At 21.1% G+C, this 14,837-nt stretch overlaps 1 protein-coding gene across 43 annotated transcripts in view; it reads right to left on the minus strand.

Moving 5' to 3' along the window:
• The window catches only part of LOC122852798 (longitudinals lacking protein, isoforms A/B/D/L), a 66,712-nt gene that overhangs the window by 34,380 nt on the left and 17,495 nt on the right, over positions 1-14,837 (minus strand). The window contains exons 7-9 of one of the 43 annotated variants that reach the window (XM_044152815.1): positions 5,384-5,566; positions 4,641-4,931; positions 4,201-4,292 (exon numbers count right to left, since the gene is read on the minus strand). The exons of 24 other annotated variants lie outside the window; for them this stretch is intronic. In XM_044152815.1, the coding sequence (XP_044008750.1) occupies positions 4,666-4,931; positions 5,384-5,566 (449 nt within the window). In that variant the 3' untranslated portion in view covers positions 4,201-4,292; positions 4,641-4,665. Of the gene's footprint in view, positions 1-1,362; positions 2,105-3,260; positions 3,772-4,019; positions 4,293-4,640; positions 4,932-5,319; positions 5,567-5,825; positions 6,098-8,827; positions 9,151-9,459; positions 9,653-9,729; positions 9,780-9,859; positions 10,003-10,216; positions 10,797-10,882; positions 11,349-11,751; positions 12,195-12,635; positions 12,957-12,978; positions 13,167-13,696; positions 14,733-14,837 lie in introns of those variants that run through there. 18 more of the 43 variants (XM_044152814.1, XM_044152824.1, XM_044152812.1 and 15 more) reach the window with 18 other exon arrangements.

Raw genomic sequence — 14,837 nt, forward strand, 5'->3', positions numbered from 1 at the left:
TTTGGATGATGAATACGAAGATGTCGTATAATATGAATTTTTTGATAATTTTTTGTTGAACAATGTGTGCATTCATAACCAGGTGCTTGATTACATTCATTACGAAGATGTTGAAGTAGTGATTGTTTCCATTTATAACTTTTTCCACATCTTGAACAGTTGAATAAATTATATGATGGTAATCTCTGATCTGTAATTATAAAATAATCACCTAACGTTATTTCTTTTTATTTTCTATTTTTCAATATAATTTATTTATTTATATAAAAATATTATAAAAACATTCAATGATACTTTAAATAATTATAAAACTTTGGTCACTGCTAATACTAACAATCAATAAATTTTTAAAAGAAAAGTTTAAATTAATTTATGATAAATTATTTAGAAAAACTAAAATTATTTTTCATTATTATTCAGCAATACACGTTGTATTATTTCGTCTGTCAATAAAAATATGTGGTAAATTTGGATGATGTCTATTGAGATGTCCTATTATATGAATTTTTTGATAATTTTTAGCTGTACAATATGTACACTCGTAATTTGGTGCTTGATTACAATGATAACGAAAATGTTTAATCATTGATTTTTTCCATCTATATGCATTATCACAAGTTGGACACTTGAATACTTTAAATTTTGATCTTTCCATATTAATTAAACTCCAATCTGTAATTGAAAAAAAATTGTTAATTACTTTTTTTTTTTTTTTTTCAAATAATTTTAATAATTTTAAATTAAAATAACATCACTCAAAAAACAAATAAAACTTGATGATTATTAAATGTTAAATATAAATTATATTAATTATCTGAAATAAAAAATTAAATAATAATTATTTGTTCATTTTAAAATTTATTTTATGATAAATATATTTTTTTATCTTTATCATTAAAGAGGTAATTAATACAATTTATTTAATTGAACTGGACGAGTTGGATGCCATCTTCTTATATGCCTATAAACATTTGAAGATGAATTATCTTTTTTTTCACAATATGGACAAGCATAACGAAGTGGTTTACAGCAATGTCTGAATAAATCCCATTGTCTTCTAAATCCACCAGAGCATTTTTCACAGACGTAATTATTTGGTGATGTGTATTCATTGATATTTCTTGATTGTTGTTGTTTTCGGCAATCTGTAAATAAATTAACTCAATTATTTTAATATTATTATTAAATTTATTGATCAACTAAAAAAAATTTCATACCAAATTAAAAAATTTATTAATTATCGTGCATACAGCAAAACCATGTAGAAGAAATGAGACGATTTAATATCAAGAAATTGAAAGTATAAATTCATTTGGGGTATTTAAATTTATTTAAAACAGACATGCTGTATTTAAAATTTTTTTTTACTTTTTTTTTTGTATAAATAAAACTTAAGATAATTAATAACAGTGATAAATTTTATAGTAAAAATAAATAAATTATAAAAAATATTCAACTGAGAATAATTTTTGGAAGTTTTTCTTCATTTGGCACACATTTTTAAACTCGTCATTGATGACCTGAAAATGAAGAAAATGATTAGTTTAATCACAAAATAATGAAAATATATGAATTTAAAAAAAAAAAATTATAAAATAATCTTCTTTGATGATTGATTTCTTCATTGATGCAATTATCTTCATGTTGATGTTGATGTTGTAAGTACAAAAAATATAAAAAAAATAAGATAAATAATAAAAACACTTGATAATTTTCTTTATTTTTACAATGATATTTCTTCTGTATAAATCTTCAATGTTGCTCAAGCGTAATTTATCTATTTATAACATCTCAAAATCAATAAAATTGATTGCAAAAGAAATATTAAAAAAAAAAAAAAATGAAGCTAATAAAAAATAAATGATAAAAATTTATATATAATAAACTTTATCAGGTCTAAATAATGGAGTATTTGTATTTTTATGTACACGTCGAAAATGTTTATAAACATTTGAACTATACTTTGATCCATAATTGCAAAATGTACAACGAAATTTAGCATCACTTGAATTACAATGTCCACGTGCATGACGTATCATACATTCATAAGTTACAAAAATTCTTGTACATTTTGGGCAGTTGTAACGTCTATCAGTAAATCCATCTGAAAATAAAAAAAATAAAAAAAATGATTTTACAATAATTTGTTATAATAATAATATAAATTTCCCATTTAAAAAAAAATTTTAAAAAAATTATGATAAAGATAAATGTAACGATGACAAATCAATAATAAATATAAACCGTTAACAAAAAAGCACCACATGCAATGAGAGATAAACGAATATAAAAATTTTTTATATATTTTTTTTCATCAACAAAATAATACTCTTTAATTTTATACAATTTTTTTTTATAAATATAATCAAGTCATGTTTAATATAATTATTTAATAAAGTGTGACAATTAATCCTTCCATGCCACGATGTTTAATTCTGATATGTCGATAAATAGCTTGTGTATATTTGCTTCTCATGTCACAATAATTACATTTAAATCTTGGAAATTCAACACATTCAACACGATAATGACGTGACATACCACCACGTGTTCTAAAAATTCTCATACATTTTGGACATGGAAATCCACGTTTATTTATTTGACATATTTTCATTTTTTTTTGCATCATAAATTCAACTCGTGATGTTAATTCATCTGTAATCAGAAAAACAAAAAAAAAAAAAATATATATGAAAAATAATTAATATAATTATCTAAATATCACAATACAATAATTAATAATTATTTTAATAAATTTTATTATTATCTATTGTTATTTTTATTGTTAACAAAATTAATATTTTCCTATTGAAAAAAAAAAAGAAATTTACAAATTAATTTATTTACAATTTTTATGGTTTTTTTTATTATTATGTATATAAAAAAATTAATATTTAATTAGTACAATTTAACAACTCCAATTTCAGCTAATGGATGTACTGCTCTTATGTGTTGATAAATATTTGATGTTTTTTTAGATACAACATTACAATGTATACATTGATAACGTGGTGGTTTATTACATTCATGACGATAATGTGATATCATTGTATCACGTCTTGTATAACCATTGTTGCACATTGGACAATGATATTTACCAGTTTCTCTATTTGTATTTTTATATTCTTCTCGCCATATATTTTTTTTCCAACAATTCCTTTGATTTTTTAATTTACCTGAAACTAAATATTAATTTTTTTTGCTTTTTTATCATTTATACAATTTTTTTTTTTTTCAACTAAATTTTTATAATACCTTATTTAAATTTATAATATCAAGACATGCTTTGGGATAGATTACGTAAAAAAGAAAAGAAAATATAAATTAGTTGTTTTCAAAAAAAAAAAAAATATATATACCTATATTTGTTTGAAAAAAAAAAAAAAAAATATTATTAATAATTAATAAAATATAGTTTTAATATTACAATTGTTTTTTTTTTTTTTTTTTTCGTCAATCAGCCTTAAGACACTCTTAAAATAATACAATTTAACTTTGTTCATTAGTTTTTTTCGTCAATTTAAAATAGCGTATTGAATACAACTGGTTTATTAGCATGTTTACGTTTAATATGCTCTTGTATATTGAATTTTTTTTTTGATCTATAAGGACAATATCTGCAATGAAAACGATGTGGTCTTTGACAATCATATTTCCAGTGTGAATTAACAGCACTTTTTGATGAGTAACCTCTATGACATGTTGGACAATAATAACGTTTTGCTTCCATGTTTCCATCCATCCAAAATGTCGATGTATCAGCATAGTAATCTGTAAAAATAAAAAAAAATATTAATTAAATTATTTCTTTTATATATACCTAAAAATTTATTTATCAAATTCAATTGTCTAAATTTAGAAAAACAATATTTTTTTAGTTTATATATAAGGTTATTATAAAAATATTATAAACATGATAAAGATATTTTACAAATAGTAATTTTATTTATTTTTTAACTATGATAACGTTAATTATATATTGTAATATTATTTATTTAAATATTAAAATGATCCTTTACGCGCAAAACTTATTTTATTTTCTTGTACATCAATCAAATAAACAGCCAATCCACGATGTTTATTTCTAACATGTCGATAAACATTTGATACATCTCTAGAAATCATTGTACAATATGGACATTTATAACGTTTTTCTTTTCCACATGTTAATTTTGTATGACGTCTTAAATTACTCAAATGTGAAAATGAACTTGGACAATTATCACATTGATATATTTTAACAGCACCAGCTGTTGTATCATTTTTATCATTTCTTCCCTGTAGTAATACATCTAAAACATAGAAAAAAAAAAAAAAAAAAAAATTTATTTTATTACATTAATTTAATTAATATTCTATATATGTATAATTTTCTAAATTACAAAAATTGAAATAATAATGAAAAATTATACATGAAAATCATACACTTTTTATGCTAATGAAATAAAAAAAATTTATTGTTAAGGTAATATTTTATTAGCAGGGTAATTAGTTAAAAAATTTTACAAGAAAAAAAAAGAAAAAAGTCAATCACTTTTTTTCGAATATTAATTATTTTTTTTTTTTTCTGTTGAACATAAATAGTTATCTTGATTTTTAATAGAATAAAAAATTGAAAAAAAAAATATGTTTATATGTACCATAAAATATATATGGTAAATAAATTTATCGTAGTAACATTGAGTTTGGTTGAAAAAGATCAATAATAGCTATTGGTGAATTTTTGTGTTTTCTTTTAATATGTAGACGAATATTTCCTGGTATTTTAGCAGCATAATCACAGAAATTACACATGTATCTTTTCTTTTTTCCACAATGATAGTTGATATGATTTCTCCAATTACTTTTACGTCCAAATGTTGCTTGACAATTTAAATTTGGACATGCATATTTTCCATTTTTTAGACCCCTCGGATGATAGCCACCATAGCCTGTATAGAAATAAAAAAAAATAAAAAAAAACAAAAACAAAATCATATATAGTAATATAATTATTTAACTAATGTTATTATTAAATAAATTTAATGATTATTAAAATAGAAGAAGAAAAAGGGATTACTTGTGATTAATTAAGAAACAATTTTATAAATTTAATTTAAAATTATTTTTTTTTTTTCTTTTCTTTTTTCTTTAAAAACCAATGAGAATGAAGCTTGATGATGATAATTGTATTACATATTTTTTTTTGTGTTTTAAAAACTCTCTACAAAAAAAAATAAAAATAAAATTATGTTAATAGTACATGTATGTTATTAAAAAAATAAAATTAAATGTTAATTTAATTTTAGTTTTTTTTTTTTTTATCGTGATAGATCTATAATTTGCACTTTTTTATCTTTATGTTTATGTAAAATATGACGTTTAATATTACTTCTTATTTTACATGATTTTTCACAATAGAAACACTTAAATCTTGGCATTAAACTTCCACATGAAAATTTTTGATGTTGCCACAAGCTATTTCTCCATGTATAAACTTTATCACAACCTGGATTATCACATCGATAAATACCACGTTGATTTTGTGATAAATTTTTTTTCCTTGGTTGTTCATCATAACGATAATCTGAAACATAAAAATTTCCATTTCAATATTAAATACTGTTCTTATTAATTGAAAAAAAAAAAAAATATATATTTGTACATCTGGAAAAATAAAAAAAAATATATTTAATTTTAAGGAACAATTTATACTTAATAAATATTTATCAATTTATATTTTTAATAACATTTATTTCTAATAGAAAATTTAAAATTTAAAAGGAATGTTTCTTTATGACTTAGTAATAATTTTTGTTTTTTTTTTCTATATAGTACAATGGATAAATGAAAAAAAAAAAAAAAAATTATTTCGTTGATAAGAGATCAATAATGGCAATTGGATAATTTTTGTGTCTTCTTCTGATGTGTGCACTGACATTTCCACGTATTTTAACAGCATAATTACAGTAGCTACACTTGAAACGACATATTGGAATTCCACATTCATATGTTTTGTGTGTATATAGACCTTGTTTCCATTTAAATGTTTTATCACATCCTGAATTTGGACATGGAAAACGTCCAGGACGTCTTGAAGATCTAACAAAACAGATATCTGAAAAAAAAATAATCATTTTATCATTATTTTATTTGTCATTTACTTTTATTTACCATTTTTTTTTATTTTTTTAAAATATATCTATCTATTTCTTAATATATTTTAAATAAAATATAAAGGAACTTTTTTTTTTTTTCTTTTTTCGATAAAGAAAAAAGCGATAGATTTATTAATAACAATAATGATGATGATATTATTATGTATATGATTGTTGTGAAAAAAAAATTAAACAATAAAAAAAATAGTTGAATTATTGGTGTCATTTGAATTGTCTCTTGTTGAATGTGTTTGACCTAAAAATAATTTATATTAATTATTAATTTCTTCTCTGATTGATGTATCTAAAACAGAAAGAAAAAAACAAATATTTCAATTAATATAAAATGTAAATAATTTAAAAGCATCATAAATTAATTTAACCTGTAGAAAATAATCATGATAAATATAATTAATTGAGAAAAAAAAAAAAAAGTTCAAGAATAAATTTAAAAACTCTTATTTATTTTCTAATTAAATTGATGATTAATATTTTTATATTATAATGAATACTTGTGAAAAATATAATTATTAATAATATTAATAAACAAATATATTTGCTTAAAATTAACACACCATTATCAATATTTAATACTAAAAAAAAAAAGAAAAAAAAATCTAGGTTGCATTCAAATTAATGGAAGAGATTAAAGCAAAAAAAAAAAGCGAAAAAAAAAAAATATGTCTTTTTCTATTTGAAAAAAAATTTTACCTATGATACTTCTAATACGTCAATAATTTTAATTTGTTTTTTTTTATGTTTATTACGAGAGTGTCGTATTAGTGAACTTTTAAGAGTAAAAAAATTCCAACAATAACCACATTGATAACGTGCTTGTTGTGTTGCAAATTGACATTCATTTTTAGCATGATTTTCCATTGTTGAATTTTTATGAAATACTTTATCACATCCTTGATTTGTGCATGTATATAAAGTTGGTTTAACATCTTGATTATGTTGTTCTTCAGTGTCGATAATTAATGCTGGTTCATCTGCATGTATTGTTGATAAATGTTTTGTCAAATTAAAACGTAAATTTGTTGAATGTTCACAATAACCACATTTAAAACGTGGTGAATATTTACATTCATAAATACGATGATATTTTAAATTTTCTTTATAATTAAAAGCTCTATTACAACCAGAATTTGAACAATTATATACTGTACGTTCACTACTGTGTTGTGATGGACTTAATATTATTGTATTTTTTGGTTTTGTTGTTGTAGTTATATCTTGTTGTACAACAACATTTTTTTCTGGATGTTTAATATGTATATGACGAACTAAAACACATTTCCATTTATAACGTTTTTCACAATATTTACATTTATAAAGTGCCAAATTATTAACATCATCTGCATCATCATCATTTGCATCATTATTATCTGATCTTTCAACTTTTGGTGATAGTAAATTATGATTATTAAATGATGAATTATTACTATCTGTACTCATTGATGGCATTGTATTTGTATCATTATTTGTTTCAATGTCAATCATCAAATCAATTGGTTTAGTATCTGGCATATTTTTATGAGTTGCAATATGACGTATAATATTACATTTAAATCTTCCAACTTTTGTACAATATGGACATTTATAACGTTCTGGTAATGCAAGACAATTTGATTGTTGATGATTTATTAATTCTGCTTCAAGTGCAAATGTCTTATTGCATGATGGTTTTTTGCAAATAAATGGTTTTTCAATAATATCACAAAGTTGTACTAAACCAATTGATCCCAAATTATTACTACCACCATCAACTTCTTGAAGATCAACAAAACGCATATTTTGTCCATGATGTACATATGATACATGATACTCAACATCTTCACGATCATTACATAAATAATCACAATAAAAACATTTATAACGTGGTGGAATATTACACGTAATATTGTGTTTATCTAAATCATTTTTTTTAATAAATTTCATTTGACAATCTGGTGTTTCACAATGATAATATTTTTTTGGTGTTGATGATTTTGATTTTCTTGAACCTATTTATAAAACAAAACAAAAAAATAAAATTAATTAATGATAAATACATACGTATAAGTTAATTATTTAATAATAATTTGAATTATTTTTACCAGATCTTTTTCTTTGTTGATGATGACTGTACATGTGCTTGTAATAATTCTGTTTGTATCTGCATTTATAACCACATACATGACAGCTAAATTTTGGCTCATTAACACCACATGAAAATTCCAAATGTGACTTCAATGTACCCATACGTTTGAATAACATCTTATCATTAAAACATTATAAAATTTCACGTGATATATTGTTTTTTTTTTAAATAAAAAACAAGTAAAAAAAAATTCCACACCTTTACATAAAAACAAATAATAAATTTTTTTTTTAATCACAATAAAAAGAACTGTTTTTTTTTTTTAGTTACAAATACTAATAGAAATTTTTTTTTAGTACTTTTTTCGCTGTTTTTCTATGTGATTGACATATTTTTAGGCTTGATGATAAATTTTGCTGAAAAATAAAATCAATAACTTGTTGATATTTTTAATCTGCAATAAAAAATATTTAAATGTATAAATAACAATAAATTATTAATAGACAATATGAATTTTTATTAATATAAAATGAATATTATAAATTTATTAAATAAATAAACAATTAAATGAAAAAAGAAATGAATTTCTTAATGTAATGAAGCTTGATGATTATTTAGAAAGTTCAATAACATAAACTTGTTCATTTTTATGAATTCTAGTAACATGTTTACGAATATCATTTTTAATTTTACATGAATAACGACAATATGGACATTTATATTTTGCTGGTGCTATATTAGCACATGAATTTTTTAAATGCCATGTTAAACTACCCTTCCAATAAAAACTTCTATTACAACCAGTTGTTGGACAATAAAAAATTCTGTGTACTTTGTTGTTATCATGGTTTTTTTGACGTTTACGAGCACGTGGTAGACGACGTATATCATCATTCATTTGTCCATTATAATTCCACGTTGGAAAATGATCTGAAACATAATTATTATTTTTTAAATTAGAAAAAAATATATAAAATTTTAAATATATTAAATTTTTTTGGTTTTATTAATAATTTTTATATTTTTCTTTAAATAATTATCTGTAAAAGTAAAATTAATATTAAAAAAATACAAATAAAATTTTATTTTATATTTTATTTATTATTTTAAATGTCTTTTTTTGTTTTTTTTTTATAAGTAGAAAATAATTATTAAGAAAATAGTATTCGTACCACAACTTTAGACAGTTTTTTTTTCTTCAATGTAAACATCTACGATATGTAAATTTTCTATAAAATAAATTGTTTTTTATTATTAATTATGTTAATTTAAATAATGAGATTTTTTTTGTTTTGTTTCTCCTCGAACTCCGACAATTTTATTGTCAATAATATCAATTGCATATGTCTTGTTATTTGGATGACGTATTCTCACATGTTGGGTTACATTTGACGTTCTTTTGTAAAGCAAATTGCAGTAGGGACATTTAAAGCTGAAAAAAAAATATCACAAATTTGTTATACATTAATTATAAAATGATGAAATTAATTTTTTTAATTTTTTTCTTACCGTGGTGGAAGTCCACATTCGAATTTCAAGTGCCTCGTTAAACTGAAAGACTAAAAATTTGTTTTTTGTTTTTTTGTTGTTATTGTTAATTATTTATATATATTTTTTTTTTTTACGAGACAATATTTACCTGAGAAAATGAACTTCCACAAAAATTTGGACAAATAAATTTTCGTCTATTGGCAGCAAACTTGCAAGAATTATTTTTCGATTGTCTTATCAAAAATTTGTTGTTTTCTCTTCGATGTGATGATATCTGATTATTACAATGTTCTGAAAAAAAAATTAAAATATTTCATTAGTAAAATAATAGCTAGCATAAATTAAAAAAATAAAATCTTCCCTTTTTTTTTTTCGATTCATGCAGTTCATATGTGAAAATCGTTCGTAGTAGAAAATCGAAAATCATGCCTTAAAAGAAAAAAAATTAACAAAAATAAAAACCTCCATTAGCCAAGTAGTTAAATTTATAAATAACAGTGTAATATTTTTTTTTTTTTCAATTTTTTTTATAGAATTATTTATTCTCTGAATGTAAAATTAACAAAAAACATGATTTTTTTATTTTTTCTTTTATCAAATAAATGATTTAATTGCAAAAAAAAAAAAAATAGTAAATTTATCACATAATACCTTTTTTAATAATATTTCATTAAAGAAATAATTACTAAAAATATAATTTTAAAAAATAAAATATATCAACAAATCTTAAGCTTGTGATAATAAATTATCACTTTGTTGTTTTAAAATATCGATGACATAAACATCAGCACCAGGATGTTGTTTTCTAACATGTGCACGTACATTTGATGAATGTTTTGTACGATAAGTACAATATGGACAATTCATACGTGGTGGTTGCATACATTCAAATTTAATATGATAACGTAAATTATGTACTCTTGAAAAAACACATCCACATTGTTCACATGGAAATTTTGGTGCATTTGGATCCTTAATTTTTGAACTTGGTTTACGATAACGTCTTTGTAATAAACGACGATTTTCCCATTCTTTATCCATCACAGTCATTTGTCCTGATCCATCATCACTTGTCATCAATTCATCTGTAAAAAAAAAACCATAAAAAAAAAAAAAAAAAAAAACAAACATGAAAATATCAATTAAAAATATTAAAATTTGAATAATTAAATTTTTATTTTTTTATTTTACTAGTGTTTATTGTTTCTTTTATAATTATTGGTAATTTATTTATTTTTTAAATTGCTATTTTTACTATGAAAATAATAACACAAGTTTACAAGAAAAAAAAATGAAATTTCGTTTTTTTTTTTTTTTTCTTTTTTTATATGTTAATTATTATTATACATTTTATAAATTTAAAAAAAAATATAAATATATTATTTATTGTTGATTTTGCGTAACATCAACAACCCAAACTTGTTGATTTGGATGACGTCGACGTATGTGTGCTCTGACATTTGATGTATGCCAAGTTCTATATGTGCAATATGGACAATTCATACGTGGTAATTTACCACATGCATATTTTAAATGTTGTTGAAGATTCCATGACCAATTGAATGATGCATTACATTTTGGACAAACATGATCAGTCTTTTTTGGATTATGCCATCTTTTACGACGTCTCCGTTTATCTGAAAAATTTTCATTATACATCAGAATTTAATTTTACACAAAATCGTCGTAATTTTAAGGAAATTTCATTATTTAAATAATAAAAAAAAAAAACAATAATTAAATAAATTGTGTAGATTTTATAATCAATATTAAAAAGAATAGGTGCTGGGAAAAAGTTTACTTATACCATTTAAAATTACATGCCAGATTACAAGTCTTCTATGATACTCTGAAATTTAATTTAAAATTCAATTTTATAAACAATAATAAATAATAAATAAAAATAATATTAAAAATTAAAATAAATATTTTATTTTAATATCAAATTATAGATTCAATTTTAACAATGAAAATATCAATTTTGATTGATTAAAAAACTTGTTATTCTCAATCTGAAATAAATAAATAGAAATTATAATATATTGTTTATAAATATTATATTTTGTATAAATAAATAGTTAATTTAATTATTCTATTTGTTGTTTTTTTTTTCATTTATAAAGGTGTTCTTGTTGGATAACGTTCTACATTGCCATTTAAAACATCAATAATATAAACTTTGCATGTATTATGTGATGATCTAACATGTGCATACATATTTGATACATATTTTCCAACTTTATCACAATATGGACATTTAAAACGCAAATTTAATGCTTGACCAAGTGCTACACATGTCCATTTCATGTGTGATTTTAAATCAGATTCATTTTTATAAGAACAATGACAATTTACACAAGGATGACGTTGATTATTTCGATTGCATTTTTCTATACAATGCTCCACCATTTCTTCATGCGATGGAAATATCATTCCACACTGAGGACAATTCATACTACGTCGATGAACATGATGATTATAATCTGTAATCAAAAATCATTAATTTTTTTTATTTAAAATAAATCAATAATTACTGAAAATAATATATTCTTTTCTTTTTTCAACTAAAATAATTAGCAAGATAAAAAGAAACAATAAAAACATGGCAATTCATGAAATACTATTTTATATTTTTAAAACAATTCTTTTTTTCTTCTAAATATCATTACAAGGTTTTTCTTTTTTTTAAATTAAACTATATTTGTTTATTTTTTTTTCTAACAATTAATTGAGCAGTCATCTACTTCATAGCATCAAAATTATATTTTAAAAAAGAAACAACAAATTAAAATTATGATATTTTTTTTTTTTATACAATATAAAAATATCAAGTTTAATAATTAACAAACAAAATAATTTTGTTATTGTCTAACATTTATAAATATATACCAAACGTAATGATTGTTTTAATTTTTAATTTGAACCAGCCTTATAACACGATACAATAATTGAAACATCAATTTGATAACTACTAAAAAAAAATACTAAAAAAATGAACTAGAAAAAAAACAACAACAACAATACTTTGTTGATTAAAGCAGATAAAACAATAATCAAAAGTTGAAAAAAAAAAAAAAGAAAAGGAATAAAATTCTAGGTATTAAAAACTGAAACATCAAAGGGATATCCTAGATGATATTTCTTGAAGTGATATTTCATATCTTGTAGTCGTTTAAGTACAATTCCACAAAATCCACATTGTCGCATTATTCCACAATTATGACGTGTATGATAATTTAATGATCCTATAATATTAAAAAATATACAAAATTGTTAATTGAATTAAATTTTCTTTAATAATTTTTTTACTATGTGACAAATAAAAATACCTTTTGATGTGAAACTTGCATCACAATTATTACAACTATGTCGCATCCTGACAATTTGACGTCTTGAACGTAAAAAAAATGCCTTTGATGATAATGAATTACGTTTTTTTGAATTGCCTTGTTTACCTGTAACAACAATTTAAAAAAACGAAAAAAAAAAAGAACAAAAAAAATGTAAAAAAAATGTATTTAAATAATAAAAAATATTTTATATATTGACAAGTTTGTTAATTTATTAATCATAAAATAATAAAAGTAAATTAATTTTTAATTAAGATTGCACCAAAACCATTTGAAAAAAAAATTATAAAATGATTTCTTTTTTTTTTTTAAACAATTTGATGGTTTTTATCAAATTTATTTAATATTTATATTTTAATTAGTTAATTTATTTGTGGATAATAATTATTATTAATTAAATATCAAAGAAATTTAATTTTAAACAATTTTTTTTTTATTATTTGTTAAAGGTTTGAGGGCAGGGTTTCAATCATGTTATTTTTATTCTAATTAAATTGTTTTTAAATGAAATGTTTTTATCGAAAAAATTTGCAAAGAATTGTTAAATTTCTTTATCAATATTTCGAGGAAAAAAAAACCAATTAACAAAATTGGCTTATATTTAAAAGCTAAAAAATAAATAACAAAGTAATTAAATAAAGATAAAGTAATATTTATTTAATTAACATAATTTTATAAATTAAAATTATCAAGTAATTTATGTTGATATTTTAAATGTTTATCAAGTAATATTTTCTTTTCATATTTACAACCACAAATATTACAACAATAAAAAAATTCACAATCATCTTTAACATGATTATCCAAATGATACTGATTTTGAAAACCAAAACCACAATTTGAACATAATAAAAGTGTCATATTTTTCATTTTTAATATTGGATTTAATTTACAAAATTTTTTTCTATGCATACTCATTCGGACCAAATTGTTGAATGAACGATTGCAGTATTCACAATTAAAGATGCCAATGGTATCTGCAAAAATAATAAAAGAAAGAAAAAAAAAAAAAAGAAAAGAAAAAAACAAAAAAAAACTTGATAAATATAAAATAATTAAAATAAAAAAAAAAAACAAAATGCCTACCAGTAAGGAATTATTAATTCATGCAATATTATTATCAAAAAATAAAATTAAAAATTTAATAAACAAACTGGCAAAAAATCATGATAAATTGTTTATATTATTTCATGAAATTAAATATTAAAAATTATTATTTTTCATGCTATTGTAATAATAATTATTAAAATAATACATAATTAAAAATTAATTTTTGCAATATTAATATAAATTATTCTGTTGTTTCTCCATATTCAATTTTAACATCAATCATTTCTGTAAATTCTTGTTTGTTATTATTTTTTTTAACACTACAATTTTGTTTTAAATGATGCTTAAGACTACGTGAATAACGAAATGTTCTACCACATTGTTCACATATTTGTCGTTTACCACAATCAAGTCTAACATGTTCATCCAAATGATATTTATTTTTGAATGAACTATTACATTGTGGACATACAAATTGATGTTTTGTTGATTTAAATGAATCTGATTCTGGATTAACACGACAAAATTCACGTTTATGGCGTTTTAATATTCCTTGAGTGGCAAAACCACGATAACAATGTACACATTGATTTTGTTGAACGGGCTGAATCACATTATCATCTGAAACATTAAAAAAAACATTTTTTTTTGTTAATAAAATTATTCATACATTTAATTATCAATATTAATTTAACAATAGACATTATTTTACTTTTACTTTTTTAT

The sequence above is a fragment of the Aphidius gifuensis genome, linkage group LG3 (genome assembly GCF_014905175.1).
Source record: "Aphidius gifuensis isolate YNYX2018 linkage group LG3, ASM1490517v1, whole genome shotgun sequence".
In the NCBI taxonomy this organism is placed as follows: Eukaryota; Metazoa; Arthropoda; class Insecta; order Hymenoptera; family Braconidae; genus Aphidius; species Aphidius gifuensis.